General features: G+C 45.7%; 1 protein-coding gene across 1 annotated transcript in view; it reads right to left on the minus strand.

The window, feature by feature from the left end:
* The window catches only part of DTD1 (D-aminoacyl-tRNA deacylase 1), a 160,632-nt gene that overhangs the window by 12,293 nt on the left and 126,371 nt on the right, over positions 1-21,968 (minus strand). Inside the window, exon 5 of the mRNA XM_081097223.1 lies at positions 2,180-2,351. Coding sequence (XP_080953349.1) covers positions 2,199-2,351 — 153 coding nt within the window. The 3' untranslated portion in view covers positions 2,180-2,198. The remainder of the gene's footprint in view (positions 1-2,179; positions 2,352-21,968) is intronic.

Genomic DNA, 21,968 nt, shown 5'->3' on the forward strand with positions numbered 1-21,968 from the left:
TGCGGGCTCGATCCCCAGTGGGGGGCATGCAAGAGAAGCCAATCTATGATTCTCTCTCATCATTGATGTTTCTGTTTCTCACTCCCTCTCTCTTCCTCTCTGAAATCAATTAAAAAAATTTTTAAATTAAAAAAATAAAGGAATCAACTAGGTGGCATTCGAATTTTTAAAGCCATTTTAAAAATACAAAGCTCCAAGGAACATTTGAATCTGTGTGTGTCTCTCCTCGTGTGTGTGTGTGTGTGTGTGTGTGTGTGTGTGTGTGTAGATAAGCTGGGTTTGGTTATTAGAAGATGAGTATATGTTTATTAATTCTTTGAGTTCATCATAGGAGTCTAAAATTTGAATTTTTTTAACTTGTTGTAAGGTCCCAGCTCACTAGGGAAGGGGCTATAATTTATGATCTTTACGTTGAAGGTGAAAGACCTGGTGCTGTGCCCAGGTGGGGCCAAGAGAGTAAAAAAGCATGAAGGCTGGGCAGCTGGCCTCAGCCCAAGGAGGACAGTCGGAAGGGAGTTTTCTCCTGAACCAAGGAACTACCCACTATGAAAATCTGGCCTAAGGGATAGCTCCCCTGGAATCATATTAGCCAGTCCTTTATCCTTCACTCGGGGAGCAGAAGCGGGTGCTGGTTGTTCTCTCCAGCATGCTCCCCAGGGGAAGTGTGAGAAGCAGCTCCAGAAAAACTCCCCTCCGACCCTTCCCCTCCCACCCCAGCCTGCTGGACTATCCATGAACTGTCAACCCATTCTTTCTGAGCTCTCCATTCTGTTCCTTTGGTCGTTTATGTTTGCAAGCCGGTTCTATTGTACCCAATTATCACTATGGGCTCTGTAATATACCTAAGTATCTGGTGGTGTGTGTCTTAAAGGACATTTCATAGATAGACTCTAACTTCTCCCCTTCATAAGGGAAAGAGAAGGCAGAAAAACACCTTACGAATGTTCTCTCTCACAATTTGGCATCTTCAGGACAAACCTGTATGCTGACTTGGTTTGAGGCACAGCCTATAAGCTGAAGGCTCCAAAATGTATGTCCAGACCTTGATCCCCTCTTGGTTTCTGCAACTGCCTCCACACTGGCCTATCTGCCTCCAGCCTCACTCCCCAAGGCTTAGAGTGACCTTTCAAAACTTGGTATCTGCATATGTCACCTGTACCGTCAAACCTTCGCACCACAGGATGAAATCCAAATTTCTGAGTTGCACACCAGAGCTCTATGACCCAGAACCCTGCTTCTCTAACTTCAGAGATGCTCCCTAGACAACCCCCACCACTTGTACCAAACACTTCAGCCATTCTTCATTACCTAGACTCCCAACATTTGCACCTGCTACTTCTCTTGGCTTAGGCAGCTCTCTGCCCTCATCCCTCATTTCCCCATTTCTACATGTCCAGTTCCAGAGTTCTCCCCTCCATGGAGCCTCCCGACTCCTCTCTCCACCCCACCCCACATCCCACCACCACCACCACAATGCACCATCCTGCAGCATAATTACTTCTGTGCTTCTCCCCGATCTTGAGAACTCAGACAAGAAAGAGGCTCTTGATAAAGTGTTCACTAGGGAATGAACTTAAGCAAAGGGCCAGCAGATAGCTGGATCAAGTTTTAGAGGCCTCTGATCTTCAAGTAGGGAAGTGGAGTTCATGTCAAATCACTGCGTGGACTGAGACGCATTCCTGGGCATGGAAGTGATGAGAATAAGCACCCGTTTTAGTAAAAGTAAACTAGCAATGCCATGCGGGATGGAGTGGAGGATGGCGCAACATTGGGCTGGAAATTATAGGAGGGGGCTGCTGCAGATGACAGCGGTCTCTGCTGAAGCTGCCGAATGCAAGAATGGAAAGGAGGGGCCAATGTCGAGAGCTCGTGTGAAGCTCTAGCTGCTGGATCTGCGAACATTCTAGAAATGCTAATAGCAGCAGCAGTTGTCAACTGTCATAGGCAACTGAGGAAGGTAACACACACACAACCTCCTAGGTGAACACCCCAGGCCATGGGTACCTGACTCTCCTGCATTTCAACTTTTCTCTCCATCCTCAAAGTCAGTGGATTCAAGAGAGCTCTAGTTAAATGTCCATGAAATGAATTCGACCTCAAGAGTCATTCTGTTCTCTATTCATTGTCGTTTGCCCAAAATGTGGTAGGATGGAGGCCTGCAAGGAGGAGACCCTCCTACCTGAGCTCCATCCGGCAGCCTATGGTTCCCGCTCAGAGGACACGTCTCCCTCGGCCCCACTGCTGGCACTGCGGTCTTCTTTGCGAGGAGCGTTTCGTTCTTTGCTTGATTCAGAAGGCCCTTTGGCTCTGGTCTTTTCTTTCCTCTGCTGTTGTTTTTCCAGCTTTGACAGCTGATTATCAAAAGTAAAAAAAAAAAAATTATTTTACAGATATAAACATGTGCCTAATTATCCAAAACACCAATTACTTCATAAAAAGCAACCACTGAAAAAGCTTTTATCAGATAACCTGGTGACCACAGTGGTTTCCCATGTGCCGAATTATACACAAAATGTTTATCAGTCAGGTACCTGCATCATTAACACAGATTAGCCATCCGTGTGATCCCTCTCAGATTCCCCCCATAACTCAACTTGTCATGTGGTATTTGAGAAAAGCCAATCAACAGGAGCCCTACAAATGAAAAGGCTCTTAGTCGTATTTTTTTCTTTGATGTCGCTATAGTTTTTTTCTTACCAAGTTGTCTTCCCATTTACTGTTTTTTAAAGAGTGATCAAAACACTCCACTATATGCTAAAGATAAGAGAGAGGCTGTGAATAAAGTACATTATTCAGACATCATTTTAGTTCTTTAAGACTGCACTTGACTCATCCACAGCCAAAACTCCACGTGCTCCTACCAGGCTGGTGGTGGCTACACAGGGACACTGTCCATGGGAACCCTCTCAGATGTCCTCCAGACCATCTGGGGACATGCCTGCAACATCCAACCCCAAAGGATCCTGAGTCTACTTCTCCCCTGGATATCTCCCCAAACTGTCCAAAGAAACCACAGACTAGATGATCAAAAGAAACTTAGATCATCTGACAGTCTGAGCAACAGGACAGCCACTCCCGAAAGGCCTGCTGAGACACGTGCCGAGAAGACTGGCCAAGTTTTGACCCATGGAATTTTCTTGGACCAAAAAAATCATCTGTAACAGTCCAAGGGACAGCAACACCCAGTTCCATCTGCCTCCCAGACCACGACTGCAAACATTTTCTGGTTCACATGGAAAGGAGGAAACAATACAGGGCTGGCTTTTCTCAACTGGTTCCTGCTCCATCTCCAAAGACAAAGAAAAGTCACTGTGACCAAGCCACCAGATCATCTCTATATTACAGACAGACTTTGAGCTAGATCGTTAGGTAGATCAACAATCAGAAGCTCTCAATTTGGTCCAGAAAACCATATTTATGGATAGCTGACGTGGGATGTTATCTTTCCCATTCCTTGTTGATCTGGAAAGCTGGGTACTAAACAACTAGATTGGTTAACACGCTAACTAGATTTTGTGAATGGAGACATCACTTCACCTTTGACCCACCAACTCTCCTTCCAGGTAACTCTCCTAGATAAATTCACACTCGCATGGGCAGGAAAGGCTTATAGGAATGTACACTGCAGTGTTGTCTGTATTAGCAAAAACCTAGAAATAACACTAATGTCCACTGACAGGAGGATAAATAAATACAATGTGGTATAGTCACAAGAAGCAAAAGTGTAAAGCAGTTCTACATGTATCAGAATAGGTAAGTCTTTAAAATCATGTTATGTGAACTAAATTAAATTTCAGAAAGCTGTATAAAGCAGGATTCCATTTACACAAAACAACACTATGTATTCTACTGGGCTCATGCAGATCCAGTATGGACTGGAGAATACAAACCAACTTCAGTACATTAGTTAACTTTGGAGAGAAAGAGAAGAGAATGGGATCACAGTGGAATGAATATACATGGGCTTCAAGTGTTAACTTTCACTTCTATAAAAACACAACCAGATCTAGGACAGGGCTGCTGACCAGAGCCACTACATGAACTGCTTGCTAATGGCACTTGGACCACTGATGATAAGATACTCGTGCCAGGATGTAAACCAACACACAGCTTCCTTCCTCAATAAAAACTTGCTGTGAAAAAGTATCAGCTACCGGACTGTGTGCTTAGTGGTATGGCTCATTTCATTCTAGTGAAAGCTCTTGTCTCACCATGGCCTGGTAACAAACAGTTCATGTGCAGTCATTTCAAGCAGGAAAGACCTGGAGCAAGGACGACAGAAGGTTAGCCATTTTAAAAATCAGAGTAATGGTTGTACAGAATTCCTGGCTATGTTGTTCTCTGTACTATTTCTTTTCCCTGGATGATTATGATTCTCTGTACTATTCTACCACAGGTTAGGGAGGAACTTCTTGCAGCTAAGATGACAGCCTTCCTTGTTTCCCTTTTGATGTTAAACTGCTCTTTCTTTTATGAAATGACTAGAGGCCCAGTGCACAAAATTCGTGCATGGGTAGGGTCCCTAAGCCTGGCCAGTGATCAGGGTCGATCTGTGGGGCGACCAGCTGGGTGATTAGGGAGCCCCTCACTGGCACCCACCTTGGCTGGCCTGGGGCCTGAGGGCTGGGGGCAGCTCCTGCATTGAGTATCTGCCGCTGGTGGTAAGTGCGCATCATAGAGACCGGTCATTCTGCCGTTTGGTCAATTTGCATATTAGGCTTTTATTATATAGGATGAGGATAGTAGATGGGAGTCTCTCTTTCTCTCTTCCAAAATGATCCTGGACTGCACAATGTGAATGTACTTAACACTGTTCAACTGTAAAACTTAAAAATGGTTATTAGGGCCTGGCCAGTGTTGTTCAGTGGTGAGCATTGACCTATGAATCAGGAGGTCATGGTTAGATTCCAGTCTGGGTTAGATGCCCAGATTGCAGGCTCAATCCCCAGTAAAAAGCATGCAGGAGGCAGCCAATCAATGATTCTCTCTCATCATTGATGTTTCTATCTCTCTCTCTCTCCCTCTCTCTTCCTCTCTGAAATCAATAAAAATATATTTTTAAAATAAATAAATAAATGGTTATTAGGATGGTAAATTTAATGATATGTGCTTTTTACATGAAATACAAATTTTATGTAAAAAATTTGATTAAGCCCTAGCCGGCTTAGCTCAGTGGATAGAGCGTCAGACTGCAGACTAAAGGGTCCCAGGTTCGATTCCGGCCAAGGGCATATGCCTGGGGTTAAAAGGCTCAATCCCCAGTAGGGGGCATGCAGGAGGCAGCCAATCAATGATTCTCTCTCATTACTGATGTTTCTATCTCTCTCTCCTTCTCTCTTCCTCCCTGAAATCAATAAAGAAATATACTATATTTTAAAAAATGCGTTCTCTTTAAATAAATTAATTAATTAAATTAAATATTTGATTAAGATATAATTGACATATAACATTAGTTTCAGGTACACAAAATAATGATTCAGTAGTTGTATCACAGTTGACCTTTGAACAATGCAGGGATTAGGGGCCCTGACACACACATATACACTCTCACCGTGCAATCAAAAATCCATGTATAACTTGACTCTCCAAAATTTAATTACTAATAGCCTTACTGATAATATAAACCATCAATTAACACATATTTTGTATGTAATGTGTATTATATACTAAATTCTTATAATAAAGTAAGCCAGAGAAAAGAAAATGTTATGAAAAAATCATAAAGAAGAGAAAATACATTTATAGTGTGTATTGAAAAAAAATCTACATATGTTTGACCAATGCAGTTCAAACCTGTGTTGTTCAGGGGTCAACTGTTTTGTGAAATGATCACCACAATAAGTCTAGTTAACATCCAGCACCCCAAAAAAATGTTTTAATGATCTTGGAAAACATGAAGTTGGCAAGAAAGCAGTTGATTTTTTTTTTTAAGCAACAAATAGAAAAGAATAAGAGGAAGGGAGAGAGAGATAGAAACATCAACGATGAGAGAGAATCATTGATTGGCTGCCTCCTGCATGCTTTTTACTGGGGATCGAGCCTGCAATCTGGGCATGTGCCCATTTCTTTTTTTTTTTTTCTTTTTTTTATTCCTAGTTCATGAAATCCAAACATCTGGAAATCAATGTTCTGCAGTGAACTGTGATACATTGCCTTCTGCCGCCAGCAGTTTACATTTACATCAGTGTCTGTATACGTGTTTATACATGTGCTCATTATGTGTGTGTGTAGCTACAGATTTCGCATATATATACACACAATATATAAAATCATAAATGTATCCAAGTTCGACACTGAAAAGCATGATTTTTATTTTCAAAATCATGTTTTGTTTCCCTCTTTAGAGTAAATACAGAAAATGTGACTATAACCAGCGATATAACCAAACCAAGCCTCCCCTCACTGCTAGGAGTCAATCTCATGCAACAGTCTGTTTGTGATCCAACCTGCTAGTCACTTTCTACTCTTTAATGTTGTTGAGAAGCCAGATCCTGGAAGGGTGATGGGGAACACTTCCCAATCATAGCTGGTTCCTCATCCCCCGCAGCACCCCGCTGATTCGGCACTGACTCAGAGGCGCCAGGAAAGCCAGTTGGACCTTCCACCCTATCCTGGACCATGCTTGTAAATCAGGTGCGATAATTATTTAAGCAATACGCACAGCCCACGTTTCTGTAAACAGTGTAATGTTGATCCTCTTACATTCTTTATCTTAAAACAATCCTAACTACATATGGCTCCATGCCTCAGAGTAAAGTTTTCTATGAGAACACTGTGAACCCACCTAATAAACTTAAGCTTTTTCTCAGAAAACTGAACTCCAATGCACCACACTGTGGAATTTACATCTCAAGGCAAGAAAGCAGTTGATTTTTTTTTTTTTGAAGAAAAAAATAGAAAAGAATAAGAGGAAGGAGAGAAATTGGTACTGCATATACTCTCATGTATAATGTCAGCAGCTTTCAGCTAGATGCATGTCAAGGAGAACAGAAACCGCAGCAGGCCCTGAGAACGCGTGGTCTACAGGCACTGAAATGAAGTGCCTTTGGTTTCTTGTTTGCTTGTTTTTTTATGAGATGATGAGAGTGTCCAAACCATACTGGCTCTAGTGCCTCAGAGAGAAATTCAACCTTTCAAGGCAGCTCTGAGCACTCAGAAACTGCCGCGAACAGGTAACCATCCTATGGCCAGCCTGTACCTCTCATGGTGGATCTCAGAAAAGGGGGACCAAAGCAGGGGAGACTGAGATATCTAGAGCCAAACTGTCCCAACTCGTGATTAAATCCACTGAGAAAAGACGGGATTTTCATTGTAATTAAGATATTCCTGCTCTAATTGTATAACATAAGGATAAACTAGTTGATTACAGGGTTTGGAGTTTCAATCTTTGCACTTTGAGGTGTATAGTGCAAAACAAAAACAAAGCCCCAAATACTTCACTATTATTTGTTTTAAATGACTTTAGCCAGCTTAACACTTTGGAGCTTAATTTTTTGGGTTTGAGTTGATCACTTAAACAACACCCACTGAGAATGTTAGTACAAACTTTAGATAAAAGCTTTGAGAGACAAAAATAAGAAAGAATAAACTAGTTGGCCCTAACTGATTTGGCTCAATGGATAGAGCGTCGGCCTGCAGACTCAAGGGTCCCAGGTTCGATTCTGGTCAAGGGCATGTACCTTGGTTGTGGGCACATCCCCAGTGCAGGGTGTGCAGGAGGCAGCTGATCAATGTTTCTCTCTCATCGATGTTTCTAACTCTCTATCCCTCTCCCTTCTGCTCTGTAAAAAAATCAATATATTTTTTTTTAAAAAAAGAATAAACTAGTTGAACATGGATATTACAATATTTTACCACAGGGCCTACAAGCGTAAATGCCTGGAAGAACCAAGCAGGTAGCAAAATGAGTAAAGTAACTAAGTATAAGTGGAGACTGTGGCCACATAGGAGAGAATAGGCTCCACCTCAGGGCATTCACAATTTATTTTTAAACATGTATCAAATGTAGTGTCCATGGGATAGACATGGGTCACCTGTTATGGGCCCGCATGCTGCACTTCCACCGTGTGATCCTGCTTGCTCTTAACAACCCAATAACTGGTATATTATTACCAGCGTCCCCTGGAGAAGCCACCATCAGCTGCCTGCACCACACATACAGTACTCTCCACGCTCCTTCCTCCCTCTCTGCCGGCATGGAGGCCTTCTACTTTAGACATGGCAGTGCCTGGTCCTGCTACCGCCCGGGCACGTGAGAGAAGTCACAGCCAGCAGGGCCTGAGGGGCTGCAGGGAGGCTTCAGAGAAAGGCGTCCTCCCTCATAAATACAGGGGCAAGGAGACCGGAGAAAACGGAGCTTTGGAATGATGGCAGGCCACACTGAACGACGAGGGGACGTCCAGGGTACACAGACGTCCAGGACCACAGTGAAGGAATGCGTTGTCCTACCGGGGAGGTTACACCAAGCTCCGTACTGTGTAAGCCACACTCAGGTAGGTTTGCCCAAATCAAAATATAACGTGCCCACTGAAATGAATGAGAAAAAAGGATGTTCAGTAGGTTATAGGGCTTATTTAAGGTTTTTCAGCATATGAGTGGCTGAGATGGGATCAAACTCCAGGCCTCTAGATACCAAACTCCATATTCTTCCCAAGGAGCCACAGGCCCTCTTTTGTTTAATCTAGGAACTTCACTTAACAGATATCTATTGAGCACCAGCTATAAGGTATGCCCTATTCTAGGGACGCAGAGGGGCCCAGGCAGAGGCCTGGCTTCCTGGAGCTGACTGTCTACCAGGTGAATAACTGGGGTCCCCACTTACAACGAGCCAGGCCCTGTTCTAAGCACCTGGCAGGTCTGAAGGCACTATTTTAATCCCATTTTAAAGTGGAGAAAGCTGGGGGGTGCCAGCAACCCCACCAGTCTACCTGCAGCTTACAGTTGGCCAAGCTGTCATTCTTCTTGGCACCTGTCTCTATTGGTAGAAAATGTGCAGGGAGGGACCTCATGGCCATCTCCATTTGTCTAATTTAAAGAAAAACCGGCCCTAGCACAGTCCAGCTCCTTGGTGATTTAACAAGCTTCTGCAGGACCTCAGTTCACCTATCTGTTTTGCCCCGATCACTGAAGAAGTGGCATGGATCAAATACAACAATCATTTGGCTTTAATCAACTGGGAACAAGGCTACATAAGGAAGTGCGGTCAGGAAGCCACAAAAGAAACATGGGCCTAGAGACAGCTTTCTAGTGTGCCTGGCACTTGTCCTATATGGCCTGTGAATGGCAGTGGAAGGAGCATACCAAAGTAAGGGAGACGAGGCTGGCCCCAAACTCAACCACTGATTCGGGGCAGTCATGGAACAGGGCATAGCCCATCTGCTAGCATCAGGAGCAAGTGCATCCCAGCAGACAGGGCAGGGACTCCCAGAGCCCAGCCCCAGAGCAGGGGGCAGCCAAAGAAAGCAATCAGCATCAGAGCACTGCCGCAAGGAGCGCAGGATGGCCAGAGAGTGGTGGGCCTCAAGAAGGGGGTGAGCCCCAAGTTCAGGGAGGTTGAGGTATAGGCAGGTGAGGGAGGGCCAATGGATGTTGGAGCTGAGGATGGGGTGGGAGTCAAGGCCTGATGGAGGGCTAAGAAGGCATTCAAATTCCAAAGACCAGCATCATCCTCTGTGTATTCTCTCTTCACTGTCAACACATTAAGGCAGGAGTATAAGGAAGTGCGGGCCATCTGATCAGAAATTGACAGACAGATGACTGAAGACAGGAAAGTCAAGGGCTGCACAAGGAGCCCTGAAGAGCAAAGGCCGAGGTGAGGGTGGGACCCTGAGGAAAAGCCAGAAAGAGCAAAGGTGAATTATGGTTAGGGTGCACCATCGGCAGTAACTGGAGTTGCCCCATATTGGGGTGGCCAGTGAGACAATGTACTACTGGTGGTAACTGTCACCAAACACGTGGAGGACAGACCAGACAAGGCAACGCAGCACAGAAGGCTGGGGAGCCCTGGGAACGCACTTTTCACAAGTTCCCCATTAGTAAGAGTGGTGTGGCTTGCACAGTGTAGCACACACAGAGCACTGGATGAAGGAGTGCAGAAATGCATGAATAGGAACTGATTTGTTTAAAGAATGACCAGGTGATGGCCCTGGAAGGAAGGGAAGTACCACATTTTGCTTATGTCAGCTATGGGACTAAACAGCACTTCACCAGCATTTGAGAGGAGGAGACAGCACGGGGCCCACACAGCAGTGTGCACCACAGGTGAGTCCATTCTCTCAGGAGAGAGAAAAGCAGAGACTCCTGGGCAGGCCTTTCCTCCGCCCTGCCTCCACCTCTCTTCAATAAATGACAGGCTGCCACCTCCCGGGCTGACTGCCCAGGGCACTGCGAACAGACTGCAGCATGTGCCCATGCTCTGAGACGTGTGAAATACCAAGTCCTGTTCTTTCACACCCAAAACAGCACCTCTGAAGCATTTTTCACACTGCGGGATGGCCCAGTGTGACAAGGACATCAAACAAAGTGAGTAACTTCAGGCTTCCGTGGACACTAATGAACTGCAAGGAGCACCTTGACGAATAAATGTGAGCGCTCCGTGCTCATGGACAGCCAGACTCCAGGCCTCCCAAAGATGCCACTCGCTCCAGGAGAAGCTCAGGCAGATGGGCTGCCCTGCAGCTGGTGACACCCACCCAGGCTGGGAGGGTTTACACAGAGCTGCAGAGACGACCTGCGTCTGCTGTCGCCAACACCCCTGCCTGGCTCCCAGTAACGTCATCCTACTAGGCTGTTAGGCACTAGACTAGATACAGTCTTGAAGGGGTTCTAGAAAACCGATTTCTTTGCAAAACAGGTGCCCAGGACTCCTGATAGAAGAAGGGGCCCGCAGAATGAGATGGTGCCTGAAAATTGCTTCCAACAGGATTTGGGAAACTGACGGTGAGAAGTTACAGCTTCTCGCTAATGTCTTCATATTTCCTCAGAACTCCCAGGAACACCACTACAGATCTCACTCTTTCTCTTTTTTGAGCCTACTGTTCACACACACACACACACACACACACACACACACACAAGAGCGCCGCCTTCCTCAAAGGCCCATGGACATAACCTGAAATGTTCATCTTAGCTCTTTAAAGCCTGTCTTCACACTTGGGAAATAAATGGCCCCTTAGATTCTGACAATTTGTCACCTTTGGCATTCCAAGAAGTCAAGGGCAGATACTCTTGTTATCCTCCTCAGATTGCTTCTGAGTGCAGTGGAGGTGCGGTCAGTTGAGAGAGAGCTCGCCCAAGGCCACATCCAGCAGCAGCCAGGCTGGGAAGAGTGCCAGGTCTCTGAACTCCTTGCCAAGTGCCCGGCTGACCTGGCCTCCTTTCGGAGCCAATGCTCACCTGGACAGGGGCTTCTGGGGTTGGAAACGGGTCCAGGGCAGCAAACCCTCTCTCTGTTCTTGCTAGGGCCATGCCAGGCACAGCCCTGCCTTTGAGTAAGTTTAATACTGAATGCTTCCTGCCAGACTGTTCTGTCCTGCATATGAGCAAAACCTAATTAGAGAGTGAAGAAAATAACAAAAGAAAAACTCCAACCTCATGAAGTCAGTTGCTATGATTTTTATAGACCATAGTGTAGATGGAAAAGTTCTGTTCCAACCAACCCCTTGCAAAGATTCCAAGAAAGCCTCATGGTGCAAGTCATAAAGATCAAATGTCTCCTCTGCAATTACACTTTAAAATGCTGCAAGGTGCTATGACTCTGAGGGTGCTGGCCCACACCTGCAGCCCTGGTGATGTCAGGAGGCACAACTGGACAATCACAGGAAGCTGCCAAGGAAGGACATGCCAACCTGGCTCCCTTCCACAAAATGCCCCAAACCCATTAGCCCGTTAACTCATGTCAATAGCTTTCAAACTTCCCTCAGTGCTCAATGTCTTTCCTGTCAACTCCCACCACCAGTACAAAATGTCCTGACTTTGTCAAATCTCTTAAACTGCCCTGTGGGATCATTCTCTCACCCTGCAGCTATTTGAGATCTGAAATGAGCTGATATTTGTCTTGCTGAATAACTAAACATTTCAAGGCAATGTAAAGCTTGCTGTAGAATACATCTATAATAATAAAAGCGTCATATGCTAATTAGACCGATGTCCTTCCAGACAAAGCCGCAGAGGGTGGGGGCTGCAGCAGAGGCAGCAGAGGTCCCCCAGCGTGGTGGTGGCGGTGGGCGGGGGACCAGAGCCAAGGCACTTGCACGAATTTAGTGCATTGGGCCTCTAGTACATACATATTTGATCAGCAATGAACCTCCTGATTACTGGACTTGCCTGTGCCTCGATGGTGCACTCTGCTAGACCCCATCAACGGGAGGTAACCGTCAGCACTATCCTGCAGATAATACACCCAAAGGCACCAGCACAGCACCTAGAGCAGCCAGCTGCCCTTCCATCATGGACTGGGACACCACTGTGAGTGGTTTCTTTAGGGAATGACAGAGGCTTACACTCAAACTCTAGAAGAGGACACTTCCACCTGCTGGTCCAATGCCCATGTGTCAACTTCGTAGAGACTCATTTTGCCTTCAGAACCAGGACGTCCCTTGAGCTATTGGAAACCTGTGGGTCGATGACCCTTTGTTTCTCCCCGTATCTTTCTGCTACTTACAAGCCAGAGTGGCAGAGGGTGCAAAGGGGAAAGAAGAGAAGGCAAATTCCAATCAGCAAATGCTATTGGCAAAAATTTGAGACAACAGAAATGTGAATCTACTGTGGAGTTTTAGACAATCAGTAGAAAACTACTTCCATAGTTATCTCTAGTTGGCTAAGCTATTTTTTTTTTATTCTTCAGTCGAGGATATGTTTTTTCATTTTAGAGAGAGAGGAAGAGAGAGAGAGAAACATCAATGTGAGAGAGAAACATCGATTGCTTACCTCTTGTACGTGCCCCAACCAGGGGCCAAACCCGCAATCGGGGTATGTGTCCTGACCGAGAAACAAGCCTGAGACCTTTCAGTGTACAGGATGACGCTCCAAACACACTGGCCAGGGCTGGCTAAGCCATATTTTAAAAAGCAATTGTAATCTGTATTGGGGCAGTTCGTGTCATTGAATTGTAAATTGATATAATTTCATAGTGTATGATAATTCTGAAAGCTTTTTATAAATGTTCTTGTGTAATGGAAAACCTGATAGAACATTCGAAGAGAATGTTTCCGTACACACCACAGAGTCTGCCATTATGTCAATTGTCACATTGTGTTATTTTTAAATCAACTCGCTGCTTAATAAGAACATTATGAAGCAAAGTGCACACATGGTACCTAATTTTCATACATTATTAACTCTGCTTGAGGTTTTTGTGGGAATTTTTTTAAAAATCAAGCAAGCAGGCATCTGTTCCCATCTGAAATCATGCAAGCTAATTTTATTTTCTAATTCCCCATTGTTTATGAAAACCCTCTTAGGCGTGCAAAAATAACAGGGGTGGGAGTGGGGTGTTCAGTTGCCTTTCCCATTTTTCTTACTTAGCTACGTCTCCTTTGGTCTACACACTGCACAGCACATGCTGGAACAGCTCCAGCCTTCAGGCCCCAGAGGGAGTTTGTTTTAGGCCACTGAAGGTCATGCTAAGGTGTCTGAGGTCAGCTCACATGTGTGTTTATCTGTCGATGCAGCTGCCCTAAAATCTCCCAGGTTAGCCCCCTGCAGCAGATGCTGTCAGAGCCTGATGTGTCCCCCAGCCCAAAAGTCACCTGCAGTGTCAGTGGACAACAGCCGGCAAGCCCAAGACGTCTGAGCTGGAGCAGCTGTGTCTCTGCCTGAAAATCCCACCAGGCTCCAGGAGGGTGCTGGGCCTGAGGCAGGGCCGGCCAGAAGTTATCAGGAAGTTACTGCCTCTAGAAGTGATTTCAGTCACTGAAAAATGACAGTTCTGGGGTTCAAGCTCCCAGCCTCCTCATCTTCATTGGGCCAATTCTGGGACATGTGCTATACAGTCCCCCAGAGGGTCCCCAGGAATCATCAACCCATGCTTTGCAGACTTTTGCCCTCCCTGTCTTACCTCTACCCCTCACTATGCTTCCTGAGAAGACCTCCTAAAATAACTACCTACAGCTAAATTATGTTACTTTGAGGGAGCCCAAACCAGAAACATTTTAATGATTTGAAGTAAGCCATGTTTTTTGTTTATTTTTTGTTTTCTGTTTTTTATTGTTTAAAGTATTACATATGTCTCCTTTTTCCCCCCATCAACCCTCCCTGGCCACTCCCACCCCCCAGGACAAGCCTCCACTGCCCCAGTGTCTGTGTCCATTGGTTATGCTAATACTAGAGGCCTGGTGCACGGATTCATGCACTGGTGGGGTCCCTCAGCCTGGCCTGTGGGGATCGGGCCAAAGTCAGCAGTCCAACATCCCCCAAGGGGTCCCGGAGTGCGAGAGGGCACTCTGCAAAGTTGCTGTCACTCAGCAGCTCCTGCATTGACCGTCTGCCCCCTGGTGGTCAGTGCATGTCATAGCTACCAATGGTCAGCCGGTCGGCCAGTTGGCCAGTCAGCCAGTCGCTTAGGCTTTTATATATATAGATGCATGCATACAAGTCCTTCAGTTGATCTCTTACCCCCCTACCCCATCCTCCCCTGCCTTCCCTCTGAGGTTTGACAGTCTGTTCAGTGCTTCTCTGTCTCTGGATCTATGTTGTTCATTATTTTCCCCAAATGAGTGAGACCATGGGATATTTGTTTTTTTCCAACTGGCTTATTTCACTTAGCATAATGCTCTCCAGATCCATCCATGATGCTGCAAATGGTAAAAGTTCCTTCTTTTTTATAGCAGCATAGTATTCCATTGTGTAGTTGTACCACATTTTTTTAATCCACTCATCTGCTGATGGGCATTTAGGCTGTTTCCAAATCTTAGCTATTGCAAATTGTGTTGCTATGAACATAGGGGTGCATATATCCTTTCTGATTGGTGTTTCTGATTTCTTGGGATATAGTCCTAGAAGTGGGTTTACTGGGTCAAATGGGAGTTCCATTTTTAACTTTTTGAGGAAACTCCATACTGTTTTCCACAGTGGCTGCACCAGTCTGCCTTCCCACCAGCAGTGCACGAGTGTTCCTTTTTCTCCACATCCTCGCCAGCACTTGTCGTTTGTTAAGCCATGTTTTTTAAAAATATTTTTTATTGATTTCAGAGAGGAAGGGAGAGGGAGAGAGACTGAAACATCAATAATGAGAGAAAATCATTGATCAGCTGCCTCCTGCACGCCCCACACTAGGGATTGAGCCTGCAACCCAGGCACATGCCCCAACTGGGAATCGAACCATGACATCCTGGTTCATAGGTTGAAGCTCAACCACTGAGCCACACTGGCTGGGCTGAAGTAAGCTACATTTTAATGTGATTATTCATTATGCATTACTTGATTGATAACTGGTCCTTTCTTAACCAGAATTCTATACTGGTTTACATTCCTAGACACTGGAGGGCAATGGCGATGGTCAGGATTACCCCCACTACAGGCATTGAAAGATGCCGCAACACAAGGAAACAATTGAGCAAGTTTGAGTATAATCCTGTGACATCTTATTATATATGCTAACTAGTGACCCACTTGCACATTGAAAGGAAATTAATTAGAAGGTGGCCAGCAGGGCGGGATTGGGCGAGACTGGCCGAGACAGGCCGGACACACCCTGGAGCCAACCTCCCGTGGTCCCTTTCCGGCCAACCACAGTGGCGCCATGGCTTAAAGGGCGTCTGTGGAGTGAGCAGAGTCCCTCTTGCAGGTGGGGTCCCTCGGCCTGGCCTGCAGGGATTGGGCTGAAACTGGCTCTCCGACATCCCCCAAGGGGTCCTGGAGTGCAAGAGGGCACTCTGCAAAGCTTCTGTCATACAGGGTGTGGAACACAAGTGTGCAGTAAACCAGATAGTGCCCCAGCAAGAACATAGCCCACAGCCGAAGATGGAATCGCATGGCCCCGCAAGAAATCTGGCTCCCTCCTCTCTGGTTTCGGGGTGCGTCACCTGAGAACTGCCGCTACCAAGTCACTGCAACTCGGCAGCTCCTGCGTTGAGCATCTGCCCCTTGGTGGTCAGTGCGTGTCATAGCTACTGGTCGGATGGACACTTAGCATATTAGCCTTTTATATATATAGATTCTGTGAAAACTGGTCACCCCTATCCATGGCAAACTATTATTCTAGCAGCCAGAATTTTTGTTATGTTGCACTCCATTTTCTAACCCTATTGGAAAGCAAGGTATTGACTGAATTTCTTATATTTCCCAATTTTCATCACACCTGTGGCCTGGGCTTTTTCTCTGATGGGGGCTAATTCCAAAATTTCAAGAGTTACAGGAGAGAAGTAACCATTTCCCCTCCACTAACAGAGAAGCAATGGACCATAGCATTTGAAAGGCCAGAGACTAGCCTTCTTCCACTCCACACGTCAAGTAAACAGCTTCTCCCCTCCTGTGTGCATTTATTGCTCCATAGACCATAAGCTATCTGAAGACAGAAATAACAAGCAACTATCTAGTCAACAGCTATGTTAGACTTAAGTCAACATCTATCACACTGCTGGCACATGTCTGGTTAATAATTGTGAACTGTAGCAAAGTTTAAGGAGAGACTAAAACATTTCAGTTTTGGTATTCCAATGCATAATTGGTAACAGAAAACTGTTCATGGGCATTTTAAACTAATAGTGCTCTTTAAATGATTCAAAATGCTCCTTCAATTTGCAAGTCTTAAAAAGGAGGGGTGGGGTTCTTTTCTCTGCCCCCCTTGGTCTATATGCTGTACAAGTGCCAACAAGCACATTTGAACATTGAAGAATTATTGTGCAAAACAACGATAATCCAGAAAAAAGGAAGATCTAGGACTCGGAAAAACAGTGGACATGACCCGGAAGAGAAATCAAGGCTAGCCGTAGGCAAGATGCTTGGCAGCCAGGGAAGCAACCATTCCCCAGAGGGGCATGGTGAGACCCTAGGCAGTGGTTCTCAACCTTCCTAATGCCGCGACCCTTTAATACAGGTCCTCATGTTGTAGTGAACCCCAACCATAAAATTATTTTCGTTGCTACTTCATAACTGTAATTTTGCTACTGTTATGAATCGTAATGTAAATATCTGATATGCAAGATGTATTTTCATTGTTCGTGACCCACAGGTTGAGAACCGCTGCGAGAGGCTGAGTTCACACAAAAAGGCCTCTAGAGAGAATGCCTGGGACACACAGGTTTGGGAACAAGGGGTATAAATACAATACTTTCAACAAGATTTCAAGAAGAAAAGAAAGACAAGTACACACTCCCAGGAAAGCAAAAGGCTGAACAACAACAACAACAACAAAATCATAGGATATAACTTGGCTTAGTGGTAACTAACAGTTATAGAATCACAACAATATAAATAATTTTTATTGATTCAATTAAAATAATGATATCATAATACTGCAAACACGGAGGGGGTAGGGAGTGAATAGTGCTAAGACCTCATCTACAGTAACATGAAATAAATACTGTCAGAATTGAATACATCAAGAAATAGTAAACATTTATTATTTAGGCGTAGAAAAGAAAGTACACAAAGAAATAGCTTAAAAATGTCAAAGGTGCTTGTTTGTGGGGGAGAGTAAAGGAATGGGGAAAAACAGGTGAAGGGGTTCTTTCACATGACAAGCCTTTAAATATTATATAACTTTAACTGTGTCGTTATTTAATAAATAAGCTAACATTTGTTTTAAGAAAGAAACCATACAGTAAATGCAGTTGGTAACAGGTCCAATACTATAGAAAAAAATTAATGATTCAGAAAAATCAGCTCATGCAATTCTTCCAATACTGGAAGTAAAAGACAATACGTAAAAAGAGCAGAGACTTAGAAGTCACCTGTAGAACAGGAATTGCCACACACACACAAAAAATCAAAGCAGATACAGAAAAGGCAATAAGCAAAGACGTCATTCAGGAGGACATCCCATGGACAACCAAAGTCTCAAGGATATCCAGGAAGGGCCAACCACCAGGAAAATTTAGGAAAAGAAATCCACACAGAGGGCACCCACCTTCTCTTCCATACCACTAAATGCCAGCAGAGAACAAGGACACAGTCAAACGCTACCCAGCTGTGTGTTGGATGAATGAATGAGTGACAACAGACAGAAGGGCAGACAGAGGAAGGAGGGAAGAAAGCCAACCAACCACCAGGACGATAATGCCATCTGAGAGTAAAAGATAGAGACCCCAATAGTCCATATCAACCAGGACATTCTCAAAAATGCAAGTATTCAGAAAGTACTGTGGCCCTTCCCATCCTTAAAAATAAATGTGTAAATAAATTACTCACAGAACTCTAGCCTCTTGAGAGAATAATAAAGGAAATTATGCTAAGTAACGTAAGCAATAAAACAAGTGATACAAGTTCCAAAACTAATTGGTGAGTAAGAAAATATAAAATGCAAACAAGATTATTAAACAAACTTATTGAGATCTCAAATCCAGATTCACAATGTGAAGAGATGCAAATGCCTAATAAGCTTATGAAAGAAGAGTTCAACTTCATTAGCAATTAAATTGATGCAAACATAAATAATGATATAATTCATGATTCATCAAGTTGACATGGATTAAACAATGATAATAGCTTTGCAAGGGTTTGAGGAAAGAATCATTATATGTTGGTAATAGTGTACCTAGTAAATTTGGACTTCGGGGACACAATTAGGCAATGCACATTTCAAAGCACTAAGTATATATACATTACATCCCCAATTTTACCTTTTGGAATTGATCTTGTGGAAAATAAATGGCTTCGTGCACAAGGATACATGCAAACAACATTCATAGCATTGGTTTGTACAATAGTAAAAACTGTGCAGCAATCTAACTGTACATAAAAAGGGATTTCTTTATGAGACATTCTCGACAGATTGATTTATCATTTGAGGTGTTGCTATGGAAAATTTATGGTTGCAGTAATCAAAAACTAGAATTCCCATTTCTTCATCATTAAAAAAAGAGAAGGCGCGCGCGCTCTCTCTCTCTCTAGAGCAGCGGTTGCCACTGGTGGTCCGTGAGGTCTGAAAGGTCGGCGATGGTGCTCTAGAGCACACCCGCGGCTTCTTCCTTCAGGTGTGCATCTTTGCTTTTTCCTCCTAAGCTCTAAGGTTCCTCACGAGACTTGAAAACAGGAGAGCAGCAAGCAAACCCCTGAACTTGCCTCCAAGGGCCCTTCTCCTGCCTCTGTTACTTGTTTCCTGAGCCCACACAGCCCAGCTGTCTCACTATTTCCATCTCTGTGCTTTTCTAAGACCAAGGCAGCTCTCTGAGCAGCCTGCTCGATTCTTCTATTCAGGTATACTTTCACTTTGCTTGCTAAATGAACATTCTCTTGCACTAGGAGGGAAAAAAGAGGAAATTTTGGGTAACAGTATAAATTCAGCTCTGAGGGCCTGTCTGGTGGTGGAGGCTGCTGAAACATCACAGCACACACAGCAAGGCCAAGCCTAACAGAAAGAAGTGAAGTGCAGCCCAGCCAGCATGGCTCAGTGGTTGAGTGTCAACTATGAACCAGGAGGTCACAGTTCGATTCCTCATTGGGGCACATGCCTGGGTTGTGGGCTCAATCCCCAGTGTGGGGCATGCAGGAGACAGCAGATCAATGATTCTCTCTCATTGTTAATGTTTATATCTCTCATTTTTCCTTCCTCTCTGAAATTAATAAAGATTTTTTTTTTAAGTGAGGTGCAGAAAGATACCATTTGACAAGGCCCTTGAACAAGGAAGCCAGACACTGCTGCTTGGTGACACACATGAGCTAGGAGCCACTCTGAGAGAGAGGAATGGGATGATCAACACAGAAGGCAGGACAATGGTGGTCTCTGGGCTGGTGGGGCAGGGACACTTGTGAAGACAGGAAACAGGAAGCCTCTGGGACAGCTGATGCTCTAATCTAAATTGAGAGGCAGACCCTTGGGCATTCATCTTATCGTTATACTTTTTATATATATACTAGAGGCCCAATGCACAAAATTCATGCAAGAGTAGGCCTTCCTTCCCCCAGCTGCCAGCACCAGCACCAGCTTCCCTCTAGCACCCGGGCTTCCCTCTGGCTGCTGGCAGGCACCCGAGACCCAGGCTTCCCTCGCAGCCCCAGCTTCATCTGGAAGGATGTCTGGAAGGATGTCTGGCCTAATTAGCATATTACGTTTTTATTATTATAGACTGGAGGTGCGGTGCATGAATTCATGCACAGGTGGGGTCCCTCGGCCTGGCTGGTGATCGGGCCGATCAGGGCTGTCTCACCCAGTCCCGATCAGGGCTGATGGAGGCCAGCCAGCAGGAAGGAACCGTGGGAGGGCTCCAGGGCGTGTCCAGCCCATCTCGCCCAGTCCCAATCAGCCAGACCCCAGCAGCAGGCTAACCTACTGGTCAGGGCATCTGCCCTCTGGTGGTCAATGCACATCATAGCGACTGTTTCAAGCGGTCAACCAAATGGTGGACCGATCAGTCGGACACTTAGCATATTAGGCTTTTATATATATAGACTAGAGGCCCAGTGAACAACATTCATGCACTTGGGGGGGAGGGGTATCCCTCAGCCCTGCCTGCGCCCTCTCACAGTCTGGGACCCCTTGGGGGATGTCCACCTGCCGCAGAAATGGGAGAGACTCCCATTACCACTGCGCTCACCAGCCGTGAGCCTGGCTTCTGGCTGAGCAGCGCTCCCCCTGTGGGAGCGCACTGACCACCAGGGGGCAGCTCTTGTGTTAAGCATTTGCCCCCAGTGGTCAGTGTGCATCATAGTGACCAGTCGTTCAGTCAATTTGCATATTAGGATTTTATTATATAGGACTAGGGGCCCAGTGCACAAATTCGTGCCCCTTGAAAGGAACTGTGGGCCGCAAGGCCGCTGTAGGCACAGGGGCGGGTCTCAACCCATCCTCCGTGACCCTGCTGGCCCCTCCCACTGCACCTCCAGTCCCCTATCTGCCAGCAGCCCCGCTCCCACCACCACCGCTCCCACAAGCTGACGGCACCAGCCCTGCTCACACTTGCTAACGGCATGGATCAATTGGGGCCAGCACTAGCAGCGGGAGCGAGAGGGGCCTGCGCCATCAGTGGGTGCAAGCAGCAGCTGCTGCCCTGATCACCCCTCAGGAGCAGGGGGAGGTGGAGAAGCCCTCAGGGGCGATCAGGGCCGGCAGTTGCCGCTCGCACCCGCTGATGGTTCCGAGAGATCAGGACCGGCGCGCCAGGCACCAGCAGCGGGTGCAAACAGCAGCTCTGGTGCCGGCTGCGGGTGTGAGCAGGGCCGGCACTGACAGCAGGTGCAAGTGCTGGGCGGGACTGCGGTGCGCAGGAGCAAAGAATTTTCAGTAACCACCAGAGGCTCACCCTGATGACAGTGACCAGCGCCCTGCGTTGGTCTGGTGCCCCGCTCACCTGCTCCACCATCCCACCGGGGCCAACACCCACCATGTGCCACACACCCCTCCCCTGCTGGTGGTCAGTGCACGTCATAGCAATTGATTGTTTGATTGTTCGGTTGTTCTGGTTGTTCCACCGTTTGGTCTATTTGCATATTAGCCTTTTATTATATAGGATGTGTGCTGCAGAATTCTTCAGCTATCAAATATTACACAATAAAATATTCTTAAAACACGTGAGTGATGACACTTCATTTTCAGTCATACCTTTGCCCAAACAGCTCCAACAATTTGACTTGCCTCCAAACAGAAATCTGAAGAGAACAAGTCTACTATTGATTACAGACTTACAGTTCTCAAGTAGGCAGCCTGTCAGAGAAGAGAAAGTACTCTTCAATAGTGTTATGACATGTGTGTGAATTTCATAGAAACTTCAGTTCTGAGTGCCCTTGTTTAATCTCAGGATCCATATGTACATACCCCACTGGGAACCAGAGATGTAGCAGGCAACTTTATTAGAAATCTAATGTTAGTTATC

This window comes from Myotis nattereri (genome assembly GCF_964212035.1).
Source record: "Myotis nattereri genome assembly, chromosome: 8".
Lineage (NCBI taxonomy): Eukaryota > Metazoa > Chordata > Mammalia > Chiroptera > Vespertilionidae > Myotis > Myotis nattereri.